The following is a 17,817-nucleotide window of genomic DNA, read 5'->3' as shown; positions in this document are numbered from 1 at the left end:
CACCGCGCGGAGTTTCAAAACCGGCGAGAACTGACCGGGGCCAGCCGGGCGCACGCGCCAGTTTTAAAGGGCCTCCCGAAAGCCTCGGTGGGAACTTCCGGCAGGCATTTCAACGCCGCATGATTCGCGGAGGCCGGAAGGGGGCGGAGCGGGAAGTGATCGGCGTTTAGAAGCCGGGTCGGAAACGCCTCTTTGAACGTGCGGGGGCGGTGTGTAGGGCGGGGGGGGGCGGGGCCGCTGCAGGTTGTCGCTCGGATTTCTGACGTCGCGTTTTTACATCCCGAGCGCTCAATGAGGATCCCGAGTGCGGCAGTGGAGGGCGGGGTAGTCCGCTAGCGGGGCTGGCGACAGCCGGTTTCCCTTCTCCTCGTTTCGACGGTAAGACTCGTGTTCCTGAGGAAGGCGCCCGGGGGAGTCATTTCCCCAAATCTTTCCAGCCTTGGTGGGCCGCGAAGTTGACCTGCTTTCAAACGACTTCGTGCCTCACCGAGCCTCCTGCCCGTCCCCCCTCACTGCGAGTGATGGTTAGTACTTTTAAAACAGATCGAGGGATTCCAAGTTCCGGAAGAGCAGAGCGCAGCAAAACCTTCACCGAGTCCTGCCTTCGGTAGCCCCACCTCCGTCTCCCTCCAACAATCCTGAAATAGCGGATTGGTGCCGGGGATGTTGACGTTGATTGGTATAATGCTTTGCATTTTCAACAGAGCTTTTGGCAGCCCACCAGAGGGATGGCTAGGAGGGTGTAAGGAGAACCAAGACGGTCCTTGGGAGGCAAGGGTTGACCCAGTCCAGGAGCTCCCACTACTTAACCAGTTTGCGCAGCGTCTGCTACATGTTTTCACTGTTGAGAGAGCTGAAAACTTGGAATTTTAAAAATCAAGGGGTAATTACGGGAGCCCTCGGCCAGGTTAAATCATCCTGGAGTCCTCTAATGACAACTGAGGCTAGGTATGAAATTCTTGTAAGATGAGCTTGCACTGTCTGCATTCCTTCCTTACAAATGAAAAGTGAAGTGGAGGAATGAGAGGACTCTCCAAATTATAGAGAGCAAAAATAGGTTTTGCAACTTAAAGAGCTCCAACTGATCACCTCAACTGTTCCTTTCACTTTGTGTATTCAAGCCACACTACTTTAAAAATTGTATTTTCTTTAAGATAGTGGTTGAAACCATTTTAATTTTGATCCGAGTATAGAACAGGACCGATAAGTCGTTTGTATCTTTATTAGAATCAGCTGTTGCCAAGTCTTAACTCTGAATTTTTTTCTTAACCGTAGAAATGAGGGGAAGTCACGTAAATTAGTATGATCAATCTCTCAGCTGAATTCTCAAGTCAACTCAAGAATATAGTTTATTTATAAAAGGTGAAAAAATGTGAGAAAATAACTTTATGGAATGTTATGAAGAATCCAGCCAGAAATTATATTCCCTAAGATGCATAAGCAATTTAAGTAATATAAATAAGTGTACCTTTTACTCCTATGGTGTTAACACCAATGAGGAAACAGTAACTTGTCTAAGGATACATTGGTGAATTCTTTATTAATTCAAAACATTTTTTAAAAGTGTAATGCATGTGCATTTTACAATAATATCCATAGGTTTCCACAATATAGTTAAATGAAAACAACTGTAGTTTGATTTACTTTGAAAACAAACAAAAAAAAGATACTTTGAGACTTCTGAATTTCCTTACATTACTGTCATGCTCAAATTCTATTATTACATATTGAAGATTCTAGCATTTTCAGGAAATCTATTATTTGTACACAGGTAAAATGATAAAATAGATTCAAGGACGGGGAAATAAAAACCCAAAACAACTTAAATTGGAGGAAAAAATCATCTAGATTATCTATTCAATTTATAAGTACCTACATTGCAAAATAACCAAGCATGTGTCTCAAGCTGCATTCATGCATTCAAAACTCCTTTATGGTCCGCTATTATTAGTGGACTACAAAATAGAGATCATTAAGTACAATGAACATGGTAGCAAAAAATTGGACACATTCGGTATAAATTTTACAGAACCAAACACTGAAATTTTTTTAATATTTGGCAAACACCCTAAAATCATATACAAGAAGCTGTATTTATGACAAATAGGTTAAAGCAAAGGTGGAAAATCAAGTCTTTCACATTATTTCAATAATCAGTGTTCATTGTTCTGTTGAGGGCAATATGGAAAAGCACTCAGCAAAATGATCATTGATTAAAATTACCTCTTACAACAAACTGAAGTCTTTACTCTCCGAGCGATATAGTGGATAAAGTAAAGGTAATTCAAGGGAGAAAATTCACTTTCACCTCCATTAAGTGAATATTCAAGCTAACGGTTTTGGAGTTTTATTTTCCCATTGCACTTTCCAGTTTATTGTATTTTCATGGTATTTGTTAGCAGTCATTTAATGGAACCTAATAGCAGCGCTGAGGAATCTGCTCAGAATTTTTTTACCTTAGCATTAATGTCCAGTACATTTACCTCTAATATGATCTCTTAATAATGTATTGCTTTGCAGTGGTGAAACCTAATAAACTCTACCTCAACCACATGATCAAGGTCAGTATTAACAGTGAGAAGTCATAATGGTGGTATGTACCTCTGATAAGATGTGCTATAAATGGCACTTTACTTCTGTGGTCTTCCCAAAACTGGTAACGCCTGTCTAATCGTAGGGAAAACAATCAGACAAATTCCAATTAAGGGACATTTACAGAGTACTAGACCAGTACTCTTCAATACTGTCAAGGTCATCAAAACCAAAAAATGTTTGAGAAACTTGCAACTAAGAGGAACTTGAGAAGACAGGATGACTAAATGTTATGTGTATGTTGAATGAAATCCTGTAACAGAAAAAAGACACTAGGTGAAAGCTGTGGAAATCTGAATAAAGCACGGACTTAATGCATCAATATTGGGTCATTAGTATGACAAATGTCACAATGGGTGTGCAGTATATAGAACCTCTTTAGTATCTTTGCAATTTTTCTGTGCATCTAAAACTTTTCTAACATTTAATGAAAAATTTTAGGAACACACACCACCTTTTATTCTTTTATTTTCATATTTTTGTGGTAAAATTTTTTTAAAAAAATCATACCAGAATACTTTCTATTCCATGCCAATTTCAGTGTTTTCTAATGGCCAGTCTCTCATAACTTAGTTTTAGCTTTATTTGCACATACTTATTTGGCAAATTTTTGGATGTTTCTATTCTTATTTGATGTTTCTATTCTTGCTGTCCTTGGGAATGTTCTTTTATTTCCATTGGAAATAAAATTTTCAAATGATTTCATTTTATTTATCTTATTTAAACATTTATATTTTAAGCCTACAATATTATACACACATATTCATACACACATCTATATACATATATCTGTGTACACACATGCGCATACACACATCTGTATACATATATCTGTGTACGTGTGTCATTGAAAGAAGCATACTTCTTGGTTGTATGTCAGTGTGATGTTCTTGAACTAAAAACTGAATTTCAGTCATCCTGAACAAAGCAGTAACAGATTCATACCATCCTCCATCTTAAAATAAGCATGATTGTATTTGTTTAATAAATAATTAAATCAGATTTTTAAAGTATAGTTTGCTAAAGAATAGAGGAAAAGTACATTAAAGTGGCATTTAATTCTTACGTTCTTGAAATGGGAATAATAACTGAGCTGGAGAACTTTGATAAAGTAATAATAATATATGTAACACTTTATTCTTTCTATATTGACTTTTTTTAATTATCATGGCCACCCTGTAAATAGAGTATTCCCCATTTGAGGATGAGGAAGCTTGCTTAGAGAGGTTCAATATAATATTTGCCCAAAGTTCCATGAGACAGAAATGTAACTTGAATGCAAATTTGTAAGTAAAGCCTGGTATCTGGGAACAATAGTATCAATCTACGCACTCTCATGTGTTGTAAAGATACTATTAAGAACGTTGCAGGGAAGATCAGAAGCCAGGTTTTTGGTATCAGTTTTATTGATAAATACTTGCAGTTGTAACAAGTGAGGAATAACTCAAACTTTTACAGATTTAATACTGTTTTCTCAGGAGAACAAGCATTTTATATTGGTCAGAAATTTAAAAAGAACTGAAAAGAGCATGCAAATATAAATGTTTGCAAAATATATTTTGAAAATTAGGGTCAGAAGCGGTAAATATAAATACACAGGCAAGAAAGTTTTCTGAAACTGTCTTTATCACCTTTCAAAATAATATGCCATTGTATCCAGAGCAAAGTTTTAAAAAATTTATGTTTGATAGGGTTCTATCTATAGACATTTAGACCTAAGAAGTTTCAGGTGGCTTTTGAAAGAGTTCTTATTTTCCTATTTTCTGATTGTATTTAAAATTTCTTCCTTCTATATTTATTCCTCAAAGCATCTGATATTTTTGTATTTTTTGCAAATGTAACTTGTCACAGTTCCGATAATGACATTTTTTCAATATGTTAAAAGTGTATAGAAAAAAATGGATCATTCAATATTAAGAATCAGGTATTATTTTAAGTCAGCTTAATGGGGTGAAAATGTATTTTTGCCCCTAATATATAGACATTATTTACCTATTTCTATAGTCCTTTGTAAAACTGAACTATCAGGTAAATATATGATATGCATTTCATTCTGTAAGTAAGAACCTAGGCAGCATTAAAGGATACTAATAAACGCCCCATGCACCATGACCAAATATCAGAACTGGTCATCCTATGTACATATTTCAAGATTTTTTTTTTTTTAAGACCACATTATGGCCTTGATTTTTGCACTCCATAACATGGATATCAAAATTGTGTTTTGCTATTGTTGTTCATATGCCAGTGCACCCATTGTGCTTAGAGCTGCCCTATAACACTGTTGGAACATCTGTTTTACCTTTGGGTAACATAATAACAATTATCCAGAGTGAAGAAGAAGAAGCATCAGCCATCCATTATTAGTGTGATCTATGTACAAGATCCATCTCTGAAGAAATCTGGCTCTCCAATTTAGTTATATGTATTTATATATAATCTATACCCTCCACTTTTCTTTCCATGATAGACACATCTGAATTTAGGCACTATAGAAAGAGCATGTGCATTAGCAGATGCTAACAATACACAAAGAAATCCTGACAATCTAAAACACAAAATGTACCTTCTAAAGTGCTAATTTGTCCCCAGGGAGGAATATATTCACTAGGAAAAATCAAATTCTACCATAGCAAATATTGTGCTCTTGGAATGGTAGCATAGACACCAGTTGAGGGCTTTTTGTTTGTTTATTATAGCTCTGTAATTAAAACAGAAGGAGTTATACCATACTTTAAAAATTGGTAGAGTTGCAAATATACAGATATACTCGTAGATAGAAACTTCAGACATTTTGAAATTAAATGAGAAACCTCCCCCCCCCCCCCGACAGGAATTTAGTGCAGAAATGCTCACATAACATGGCTACCAACATCCGATGTGTAAATCTGCTCTCGAATCATTCTCAACCCAACTTCCTAATCAGGTTTTAAAAGGATATACTAATTTCAAAGTCTGTATTCTACAAATGCCCAGGTTAGAGATTAGGACTCTTTAGAAGGGCCCTTATCTTTTACATTTGGTAAAATATTAAAGGTATTGTCAAACAGACAATTCATCTAATAGTCCAAAGTATCTTATAAAGATAACTTATGGCTAGCAGGTCACCATCATATATAGTAACAACAAGAATATAAAGTCTATGTGTAAAAAGATGGATGCATGCGGTGTATCATAGTATATTACATATTTTCTGGTCATGTGCACCAATTTATTGTGCCTCAAAGATAGCAACAAATATGATATTACAACATATATTTGAATACATCATAGAAGCATTATAAACTCAATTCTACTCAAGAAAAAATTAAATAATTTAGGAACAACAGAACTTCACAATAGAAGTGATGATTCTTATAGGTTTTTCTTCACTCTTTCGGAAAAAAAAATAGGACTTTTTGTAAACATCTTCGTAGCTATCTTTTTTCCAACGTATTACGGAATACTATTCAAATAGTAAATATCTCATTGACATGGATAAAGTAGGTTTTAACACACTAACACTTTCAGACAAAAACAGGCATTTGTTAAAAGAAATGATTATTATAAATATTTTCTATCTTCTATTCTAACTACATTTTCATAAATAATGTATTTAAAAGTGCTGAATATGGTAGGATAGTCAGCAACGCCAGTGTAAACAGAACATTTTGTTTTCTACTCTGCAAACTTTTTAATCCCATTTTGTCAAACACTGCAACAGTTAAAATATTTGCATAGGGAATAGATAATAGCCCTTTTAACCATATCTCCTGAATTCTATATAAATTAGAAAATCAAATTCACTTAAAAAAACAATCCTTGAAATGTCTTAAGTTTTATGGAAAAAAAAACTTATGATGCCAACCTTTCAAGTAAAATAAATTTTAAAAAGAAAACCCCAAACTTGTTTATTTTAAAAATGTTTAATAAATTAAAAAATGAGAGGTAGTTAAAAAATGACAAAACCTATAATTTTAATATCATCCTTAATATAAGGCCAGTATTATCAGTGGATATAAATATTTTTAAAACTTTCACTTTAGGTGACTCACTACTATATTTATTAAGTTTAAGTTAAAAAAATAGCCTCCAGGGGATATTAATATTCAAATGTAACACCTTGATATAAATATGACACTGACTTTTCTGTGTGTGCACATGATAGGATACTGTTTTCTTGAGTGTCAAAAGTACATGCCAATATCAGGCAAGTATTCTGTCTTAAAGATTTAGTGGTACTTATAAAAAATAATATGGCAGCTAGAAGATTTGAGCACTGTACTGCCTTTCAATTATGGATGAGTATTAATAGTTTGGTTTTAACATTTTTAAAATAAGTCATTCTGAAGATACTATGAAAACAGTTAAGGTCTGAAGTAGAGAATTATCTTCTTCATAACCCTTACAAAACTTCTCTTGGTTAAAAACTTAGCTTTTCATTGGATTTTGCTTTCAAGGAAAATATGCCACAGGACAGATGCTATTCATCAAAATGTTTTATGATGCTACATTTAGGCATTCCTTTATTAAATCCTTTTTTTAAATATATATTCCAAAAACTAAGTTATCGAGCTTAGTATTTTTTTTCTTGCTAAAGTACATACTTTACACAACCGTTTTAGAACTGGAGAGCCAGTCTTTAATAAATTAATTACAGTATTGGACATCTGATATATACATAGATTTTCCTCTATTACAATTAAAAACAACTATCACTCTTTGATTTGTCATTGAGATAGAATATCTTCAAATTGTTTTGTGCTTTTTTTCTCTTTTCTTCTTCTTATTGTTTTGTTTTTACATAACAAACTATTCTGTAAAGAAAATGCCACAGTTTTGGCAGTGAACAACCAGAGGAATCCCCCATTAGGATTTCCCAACAAGCAGAGATAAATAGCTCTTTTTCCATGTACAGAAATATTGGCTTCAAAATGAGTGTACTGAACACAGTATATAACATGTTGAATACCATTGTTACAACTTAAAAATTGGCTTTTTCTCTCTTAGATTATATTTAAAAATGCAAACCACAGCCAATTTTTTTTTGCAGTTATTTCTATAAGACCATATTGCACAAAAGTCCTTAAATACAGATATAAGTTATGCCATTGGATTAAATATTACAACAGCTATGTGGCAAATGAAGCAGTTTTACTTTGCACATGCAGTCTCTGGGGATACACTAGGAGACTGTTCATAGGACTACAAATACAGTTTGCTTGCAAGTAGAATGAGTGTTGAATAAAACAAACTTAATTTGGCAATCCGTTGTTTTCGTGTGGTGTTTTCTCCAAACTTAACCAGGATAACCTTGATAAAAATGGAGACAAAGACCATATGGTTGTATTTTCACAGTAGCCTGAGGAATACTAAACTGTAGTTCTCCAGGAACTCAGTTTCTGGTGTAATTTAACTACTTTTATTTCCCAACCCAGCCCTCCAAAATGATTTTTTTTTTAACGAAAATTAAGATTCAGAAGTAGAGCTGGCAGTACTTTCAACAAAGGACTTATAAATTTGAGAGTTCAAAAACCTTGGAAAAGAATCTCTGTGCATTAAGGTATATATCTGAAGTTGGGCATCTTCATACATGTGAGGATTAGGATCCAACAGATTTCTGTTGATCACCTCTCTAACTCGAGAATCGAGACTGACCTAAAAAGGAATAAGAACAGGTACATTAAATAATTTTTTTTTCAAAAGATCTCAAGTAAATATAGTTTTGTGACATTTCAGAGAAACTTCAAAGAGTTAAATCCAACTATCTAAAATCTTGAGGTTACCTTTTTTTTTTTTTTTGAGGTTACCTTTTCCAAGACTATATAACCTTGCATACTTGTCTACCTTAAGAGTTGAACTAAAACGAACAAAAAACAACTTGTCTTTTAAACCAGAAGTTTAGTTCACAGATATCCTGGTTTACTGGGATTTATCTTTTCTATGCACTTACTCAGGAGTTTTTTACCATTTCTATTCATCGTTGAGGCACTGGAGAATTCCCTAGCCAGAAGACAAATTTATCTCCTCCTATTAGGTGACTGCTGGGGTGACTCTCTTGATGGGACAAGGTAAAAATATGGCAGGGAGTAGTTCTCCGGCAAAAGTCAGCATGATATATCCAGTGCTGATTCCTGATAGTTTTATATACCAACAAATTCTGTAGCGTCAAAGTAAGAAACCAGGAATCTGGAAGGGTGTAGTAGAGCAAACCAGAGCAGGCATTCTCCATGTCTTGGGGGTCCTTGGCAAGGCACAGAGAACTACATAGTCCTTATACCGAGATGTATCTGAAGATCTCCGTGTGAGAGATTAAGGAGAACAATTGCTTAAAGTGGAGTCTTTGAAAGGAGAAATATAAGTAGGAATTCAGAATACCTGAACAAGTAGTCAGGACAGTGTTATTAAAAAGCGTAAATAAAGGGGTGCCTGGGTGGCTCAGTGGGCTAAGCCTCTGCCTTTGGCATGGGTTCTGATCTCAGGGTTCTGGGATAGAGCCCTGCATTGGGCTTTCTGCTCAGGGGGGAACCTGCTTCCCCCCTCTCTCTGTCAAATAAATAAATAAAATCTTTAAAAATAAAAGCATAAATAAATCCTGCAAATGATAGTTTTTTGTTGTCTTTTGTTTTCCTTCACTCAATGCTGGTCCTGTTGGAGCTGGCAGGACTGCTGGAAAGGGAGCTGGGGAAAAATAAATAGGAATAAGCGCATACTCCGGGAACAGAAATGAGCTCTGCTCTGAAGTGACCCGTTGGCAAAACCTAAGAGGCCAGCCATCACAAACTTGTCCTCATCGGTTTCCTCAGTCCTCAATATTGAGCCTGGACTAGAGCACTGTGATCATATTTTCTGTCTCATGATGTACTCCATCTATACAAATGTTTTATTTTTATAGCTAAATGTTTTGTCATAAGAATTTTGCAGAAGCCTTTTGGTTATGACTTCTTTTGCCACCTATTGTTCGGATTGAGCCTGGGGTCTGAGACAGTCCTAATAACTAAAGTGGCTCATGTTCCATCTCGGTGTCCCCAGATTCCCTAGCTCTGTGCCCCATGTAGAATTGGATCGATTGCTATACCCCAGAGATGGGTCCTATGAGGGAAATGGTGATCCAGACTACATGTCTATGGCTTAGCTAGACCACATTATGGAAAAAATTAAATGTTTCATGGCTGAACTATAAATTTTTTTTAAAAAAATGTTCTGGAAATGGGTCATTTAAGGTTTTATTCTCTGTGTTATCTGAGCCATCTGAAGTCATCAAATACAAAGTAATAAAAAATACAGAATTTTTTTCTAAGCTTTTTATTTAAAAATATTATTTATCTTTCTATTCAATAGGAATGTGTTGACACTGAAGTTCAAGCTGATCTCACACTGCAAAGTGGTATTATGGTGAGGTGAAATCTTACCAAATACACTCAACTGTTTTTGTAAATGTTTTTGCTCCTACTTTCAAACTTGAGAAACTTTTTATTTCAACGGAGGAGGAAATGTTAGATGAATGATAAAGAAGATCATTTATTTCTTAAATAACAGCATAATTAAATACAGTATAATTGCTTGTGGTTAGAACCATATTAGTTATCTTAAGACAAATAAAATACCTTGAATTATTAAATGTCTTGAGTTCTCACTGTATAATTTTATTTTATTTTTGTGCAAATTAAAAACATAGTGAAATATCACAGAGAAAGTCATCTGACATTTAGTAACCTGTAACAAAACTCATTTGCTATTTCTATTTAAAAAAGAAAATATTTACCTTAAGTTCTGCTTGTTTGGAAAGGCTGTCAGTCAAAAGCAGTGTAGAGAGGTCAAATAACAAGGATAAACCCCATGGGTGTAAAAATCTATAGTTTCATCTGGTGGTATCTTTATGCTTCAGACTGTGGAACATCTATAATACAAGTTAGTGGGGGTGGGGGGGATCCCAGCACGGGTCTGAGCCATAGTCACCCTAGGATTCAGGCACAACTGGATGGCTCATGATCCCATCTAATCTGGGGTCCAGTGCCTGTGGGACTGAGGAGTTTCCCATAAAGAAGTCATCCTAAGGGAAGAGAAAGTTGAGAAGCACAAGACGAGCTACCGTTGCGCAACAGGGCTCTGGTAGTACCAGTCCTCACAGACTCCCATCTAGGTAGGGGAAGGGAAGGCACCATTCCCAGTCACAGCATTAACAGAAAAAGAAGTTCTCGGGTGGGACGGGGCACCGCACGGCTCCTTTGAGTTTGGCCGCGTTCACCCAGCAGCCAGAGCAGTGCTGGGAACGCTGGCAGAGGTGGCAAGTGGTGTTTAGAAGGCTTAGGGGACTTTGTGGGAGGAGCTGGGAAGCTATACCCTCACGCAAGGAGCAGGAGACAGAGGAAGAAGAGAGGCAAGAGGCTTGCAAACATAAAAATATGTTCCGCCTGTAACTCCACAAACCAGTTGGGAGAAGAACGGCATGAGAGCCAAAGGTTCCACATGAGTGTGGGACAAAAGCGGAGGCCATGAAGACCCAGGTCTTGCTAGTGTGGCTGGGGAAAAGCCGGCTCAACTGGGTGACACACCTGCTTAATCTTGCTACATTCCCCACCCAGTGGAGGAGAACACGCAGATGAGTGAATGTCACCAGAGGGCTGTATGCTATGTGTTGACCCTGCCTTTCTGTTCTAGCCATCAAGATGCAATGGGAATTTTGACTTCGTGGACATTTGGGGCAGAATTATGCTGAAAAAGATGAATTTTTACTGAAAGTCTTTTTCCCTTGTGGAGATCCTCCTCAAATTAATTAGGTGACTTCCTTAAACAATTTTTAGGTATCATGATTATGTTTTTCTTCTCCATTTTTTCCCATTTTATCTTTAATTTTACCAAAGTTGCTTTATTTAGGATTCTTTTTGAAGTAAAATTCTGATTTTTGTTCCTTTTTCCTTTATAAGTTCATACTCAATTTTACCAGTGATATTCTTTTTAATTTTAACTAAACTTGGTTTTCTCATGTTAAATTTTGTGAAGAATATCTGATTCCCCCATTGGTTATAATAAATTTATATCATGTGTACTTTTAGTCATATTATTCTGTGTTAATTATTTCTGCTGAAAATAATTATAAATTGCCAGTAAGACCATTGGAATTGATTTCTTAGAACAAAGATCACTGGATAAAATACAGTAGCCATATTCCTGGCAGTGCCCAAATGATGGGAAAGTTTATCTTGCTTGTCTAGTGAGAGTTCAGGCATGTGGTTATGAACATTATTTCTCATTTTGTCTCAAGTTCTAAGGTTGGGTTTATAGAAATCTGTGGAAGTATCATGAAGAAAATACTGGACAGTGGGATTACTAGTCAGCATATTACACTGAAAGGGCACCACATCTGGAACGAGAAGACCTTGGGCTTCTGTCCTCTCTTTACCAGGTAATATAGTTAGGATGGCCTACAATAGTTGTTCTGCCTCTTTGAGAATCCATTTATTTCCTTTGCTGTAAAATGGTGCCCTGTCTCCCAATGGCTAAAGGATTCTTGTGAGACTTATATTGTGATAATATATGTGAGACCATTTTGTCAATAACAGAGTTTAAGCCCAATATAAGGTGATGATGATGATAATAACAATAATAGGCCTTAAGTATCATGACACCAGTGTCTTCAGACTTTCTATCAACTTGAATTTTCCCTTTGCAGAATGACCCTACCTGACTTTACCTCATCTAAATACCACTGTTGACCTCCATCCCCGTTATATTCATCACATTTTTTTAGTCGCTTGCTTTTTTTTTATTTTTTATTTTATTTTTATTAACATATAATGTATTATTTGCCCCGGGGTACAGGTCTGTGAATCATCAGGCTTACACAATTCACAGCACTCACCATAGCACAGACCCTCCCCAGTGCCCATAACCCAGGCACCCTGTTCTTCCTCCCTAACCCCTGGCAACCCTCAGTTTGTTTCGTGAGATTAAGAGTCTCTTATGGTTTGTCTTCCTCCCTCTTGTTTCATTTTTTCCCTCCCTATTCCTCACAACCCCCCACCCTCCCTCTCAAATTCCTCATATCAGAGAGATCATATGATAATGGTCTTTCTTTGATTGGCTGTTTAAAGCAGCAATGTCCACAATAGCCAAACTATGGAAAGAACCTAGATGTCCATCAACAGATGAATGGATAAAGAAGACATGGTGTGTGTGTGTTTGTGTGTGTGTATGTGACACACACACACATACACACAATGGGATAGTATGCAGCCATCAAAAGAAACGAAATCTTGCCATTTGCAACAACATGAATGGAACTAGAGGGTATTCTGTGGTTACTTGCGTTTGAGATGATTTGTCTGTCTTCCTGAAATGTAAGATCTGTAAATAATAGGCCAGTGTTTTTCTTGTTCACCAACATATTCCCAACATCTAACCCAGTATCTGGCTCATAGGAAATAATCAAATATTTTTTGAATAAAAATATGCAGGCACAAATAAATGAATCTAGGAAAGTACAGTCAAATGAGTCCTGGTTAGAAAAAACAATTTATATCATCAAAAGTGCTAAATTTTGCTTAAAGGGGTACATACTTGCAAACACAGAATCTATCACTCATGCATTATTTTTAGAGAATTTTGGAATTTAAATAGGTTTACTGCTTTTTTTTTTTTTTCTCCCAGATAACAACTGGAAATTCAGGATGCAATCAAAGTAGCAAACAACCCCTACCAGTATTCAAATCACCATGGGAGAGAGCCATAAAGTTAGAGATTTAGTGAGTTTTTGAGCTTTCTCCATGCCATTATTCTGCAAAATGAGGAAACTGAGGCCAGAGATCCCTAAAGTAAGTTAGTTGCTCGGTGTCATAAGGATGGTAAGCATCAGGAGAGCTGAATTACAGCTCACGTTAAGGAAAATGCCATCACTAAAGAGATTTGTAGAAAGCTGAGCAGTATTCTTCATTTCAGGTATGTCTTACGTTTGCTGCAAGATTTATAATTATTCATTCAACAGCTCAATGCTGTTTATGGTAGGTAATAGCTTTTAAATAGACTTTTTTTTAATCTTTACACTCAATGTGGTGCTCAGACTTAGAGGAGTTCACGAGTTCCATGAGCGAGCCCAGGAAACCCAAACAGACTTTTTACTAAAGTTATTCATTTTTCTGGGTTTGTCTTTTCAATATTTAATAAATATAAACTGCCATCAGCATCTACAATTTGCAGTAAGAGTACTGTCAATCTTAAATTCCTCTTTACTACCCCCATTCATTCTGTCTTTGAGAACATCACAGAAAAAAATTTACTTTTGAAAAATGCTGTTCTTTATGTGTTTTTCTTTTTTTTAAATTGAAAATTTGTCCTTTCCCTCTTGAAATATACACTATACCAAAAAATGAAGGCTATACTGTCTCCAGATTACAAACATCTATTTTGTAACATAATGCTCAACTTATTTAAAATGCATAAAACATGCTCTTCAAGTAATGAAATATAATTTCAAACACAATGGCTTCATGAAAAAAAATAAGTTATCTAAATATAAATAATTTTAAGAATGTAGACTTTCTCTACATTTAACCAAGAGGAATATGATAACTCTATCAAATTAAGATAAAATGAGTCTAGTGAAGAAAAATGAGGTTCCAGTTAACCATGGAATCCTGATAATTTTTATTTAGTCCTTATTTTATAAATGATTCAAATTTTCATGTTCTTTAAAACTATTCAAAGTAAACAGAAATGTTTACAGAATTTCAGAGTTAGAAAGGCCAGATTATCTAGTCCCCAAATGGGAAATCGATCCCAACTCTAGCAGTTTGTGGCCTGGCTGCTTTGAATACTGCGTTGAGAGAAATTCTCTGGTTGAATCTGGGTATAGCAGTAAAAACCATGATAGATTAGCCACATCACTTGCTGGAGAGAATGGACTAGTAGTACAAGAGCCTTACAGTTGTCATTCTGGATTTGGTAGACTAGTCTCTGTGTCCCATTTTATCTTTATTTTGGTAAACAAAGCAACTGAACAACAAATCAAAGAAGTGGACTAATTTTTCCCAGGCCACACGATCAGCCTGAAGCAGATCCAGAACCAGAATCCCATCTGCATCTGAATGATGAGTTCAGTGCTCTTACTACTATACAGTCAGGGCTCTCTTGATGTGACATGTATTCCCTCCAGTGTTGGCAAACAACATTGGAAGGGTGACAACTCTGTATCATCAGACAGTTATTAATGTATTGTGGCTGATCAGAGATTTTTTGCACAGAGAGGTCAGTGAGATGTAACAGTTTAGAAAGGACTCTGGGGTGGCCAGAAAGTGTATGCCATTTTGTAAGTGTCTCAGTGAGTCAGGTCATGGTCCAAGACAAATATATTTATCTCTTGGCTTAAAATATAACTTATAAACAATTTTCTTTTATAATTTCAAATACCTACTTTTGGTTTATTTGTTTTTGCTAATAAACAATGATCAAATGATCAAATGCAATTACTATGTTGACAGGAGAACAATCCTTTGGGTAAACAAAGGTACCTCGTAGTGAGTTGGGGGAAATGGGAGGGGAAACAAACCCGAGAGACTGTGGACTCTGAGAAACAAACTGAGGGCTTTGGAGAGGAGTGGTGGGTATTAAGGAGGGCACGTTTTGCATGGAACACTGGGTGTGGTGCATAAAAAATGAATTTTGGAACACACACATACACAAAAAAAATTAAATTAGAAAAAAAAAGGCACTTCGTACAGTCCAATCATTTAGATTCTATGTCAAGAGTTAATTACAAGTCAGTACACAAGTAGCAAAATGATAAAAATGTGCATTTTGCTTCTGTGTGTGTGTGTGTGTGTGTGTGTGTGTGGTATTTTGAGGATATTAAAGAGTGGGTAATGGCCCAAATATAGATACACAAAAGAGAAAAGATATATTTCTGTTACACTAAATATTAGTCCATTTAACTTAGGGAAGGTAGTGCTTTTGATCAGAAAATAATATTTTAAAGACTTTTTGGTGAAACTCATATTCAAAATAAATTAGGCTAAAACAAAACTCCATTACTTTTGCAAAACAATGAAAATCCAATAGTTTTTAGTTCAGTAATCAATAACTAGGATAGCTTGAAACTGTGGCCCCAAGAAGTAATTTTATGAAAACTGTTTATTTTACAAAGCTCCATTAATCAGTGACACCTGAAAATCGGGAGTCTGAAGACAATGGGAAAGTGTTTCCCATAAAAACTAAAAACTAGTAAATGAAGACTGTGAAATAAAGGAATTCTATGTACTTCATATGGAGCATATTTTTTCTACCAACATTATTTTAAAGTAGAACATCCGTCATAGATAGTACAAAGAATGGACTAGAGAATCGAGGCAATTACCATTTTCACATGATACATAATATATATTTTGGGGAGAGAAACGGGCTAAATAATCTTCCTAAACAACAATTATGTGCAACATTAGCACGTCATTGGGCACATTTGGATGGTTTGATATCTTTGCCATGTAATGCAAACTTAAAAATGAGAATGAAATGTATCTGCTAATAAAATCCAAGAAGTGGCTAGGTGCTGAGCTTCCAGATAGACTACAAACCTGAAGCATGTAGTTCTGAGGTTAGAACCACAAAGTAGCATCTATAAGAAATGCACCGAGGCTACAGAAAAAATTCTGCGCACCTTGTTTCCAGGAATACTTTCTCTACATTAATGAGGGAAATAAAAAAATACAACAATCTTTGTATATCCAATTCCAGGTCTCTCATCTTGTGGAGACAATACTCTTGGGGTCCTCTGGAATACCAATGGCAATTATAACTTAACTAACAAATTTTTAAAACTTACTCAGGTACACCTTATTAGAAGTGAAATAGTTTATATAGCCTTCCAAACATAGATGTGGATTCGTTTTATAGATTTCAAGGTGAGGGGTGTAGGACAGTTTGGGGCCACATCCCGGACTGGAGGAAGCCCCAATAAGCAGAGAATATTTCTAGGGAATTTCTAGGGAATACTGTAGATGGGCACACAAGAGAGGAGTGTGGAGCCAAAGGAGCCAGGTCAGGACATTTCAGTGCACAGAGACAGGAAAGACAAAAAGAGGGTGGTGTGAAGTGGGACTCTGTCTCTCAGCACTGCAGAGGCCTGGCTACCCTACTAATTCCTCCCTCATCAAGTCCTTTTCACTCTGGCAGCTGGAGCATTACTCAGGATCAAATTATTTTTTAAAAAGTTGATGGAAAAGTGTTAATTTGTTTCCTTGAAATGTTCCTTATTAATTAGGCATGTTTCAGCCATGGCAAAAAAAAAAAAAAAAAAGCTTGCACTTTCAGTAACAGGATAACCGAAATAAATAAAAGAATTGCTATTACCCATCTCTCTCCTAAGAATATTAATGGGTCATAAAGGCCCACATTCTTTAATCTTATAAAAAATTCTACTATGAACATCAATAAACATAGTAGCGTTTTTTTTTTTTTTAAGCTCCTATTAGAGGTTTTCAAACTAGTGTGTACATGGAAAGCTTGTTAAAAGTCTAGATTCCTGGGCTCTATTTCCAAAAATTCAGATTCAGAAGTCCTGGATAGGCCTCTAGAATTTGCTTTTCAAACAAATGCTCCTGGTGATCCTTAGACAGGAGATCTGGGGACCACACTTAGAGAAAAACTGCCCCACAGTAAATTCTTCTTTTCCTCTTTAGCGTAAGTCACTGTATTAAGCAAACTGTATTTAAGAGGCTTTGCAATGTTAGTTCTGAAAAGCAAGGAGCCAGCCCCATGGTTCAGAGAGAGATAAATGATCAAAGCACAGTGGGGAAACCTAGCCTTCCAACGTATGTTCAGGTAGGTTCTCAGAGTAAAATCGAAATTATCTCCCCAGGGAAGCCTTCTAGACTGTCCACACCCCATGCATTACCCAACGTGGACAGAGGTCCCTTTGGGTTCATCCTTGGTCTTAGGAAGCCCATAAATATTTTCCAGATTTTTACCTCTTTTGGTGATAGTATAGAAATGTAATCTTCATAGATCATTCTGGCCTTTTCTTCGATTACTTTTTTATTCTGCTCTTTCTTTAAGTCTTCACAGGCAAGCCAGAAAAGTAGGTTCTCTTCACTGTATTCTGTTCGGAGAAACTCTCTGAAAAGGTTTCTTCCTGCTGGGGCCTTCATCATCTTGTCAAAATTTTGAGACCAGGACAAGACTTCCTCCGAAGTGGGGTTTTGGCTGCAAAGACAGAATTGGGCCATCATCAAAGGCAACTGATCCAAGAATAGTGGT

The 17,817-nt window shown here is 36.1% G+C and overlaps 1 protein-coding gene and 1 long non-coding RNA gene across 2 annotated transcripts in view; one reads left to right on the top strand and one right to left on the bottom strand.

The window, feature by feature from the left end:
* The first annotated feature begins 34 nt into the window (after positions 1-34).
* On the top strand, positions 35-12,358 carry LOC106005898. Its single transcript, XR_006606803.1, has 4 exons — positions 35-378; positions 2,521-2,561; positions 9,913-11,351; positions 11,837-12,358. It is a non-coding gene; the product is annotated as an uncharacterized LOC106005898 (long non-coding RNA).
* The window catches only part of RGS17 (regulator of G protein signaling 17), an 89,697-nt gene continuing 76,664 nt past the window's right edge, over positions 4,785-17,817 (bottom strand). Inside the window, exons 4-5 of the mRNA XM_004753585.2 lie at positions 17,529-17,763; positions 4,785-8,229 (exon numbers count right to left, since the gene is read on the bottom strand). Of these exons, the coding sequence (XP_004753642.1) occupies positions 8,041-8,229; positions 17,529-17,763 (424 nt within the window). The 3' untranslated portion in view covers positions 4,785-8,040. The remainder of the gene's footprint in view (positions 8,230-17,528; positions 17,764-17,817) is intronic.

This window comes from Mustela putorius, unplaced genomic scaffold, assembly GCF_011764305.1.
Source record: "Mustela putorius furo isolate JIRA1106 unplaced genomic scaffold, ASM1176430v1.1 tig00000450_pilon_pilon_pilon, whole genome shotgun sequence".
In the NCBI taxonomy this organism is placed as follows: Eukaryota; Metazoa; Chordata; class Mammalia; order Carnivora; family Mustelidae; genus Mustela; species Mustela putorius.
Note: the sequence above shows the minus strand (reverse complement) of the source record. Positions and strands in the feature narration are given on the sequence as shown.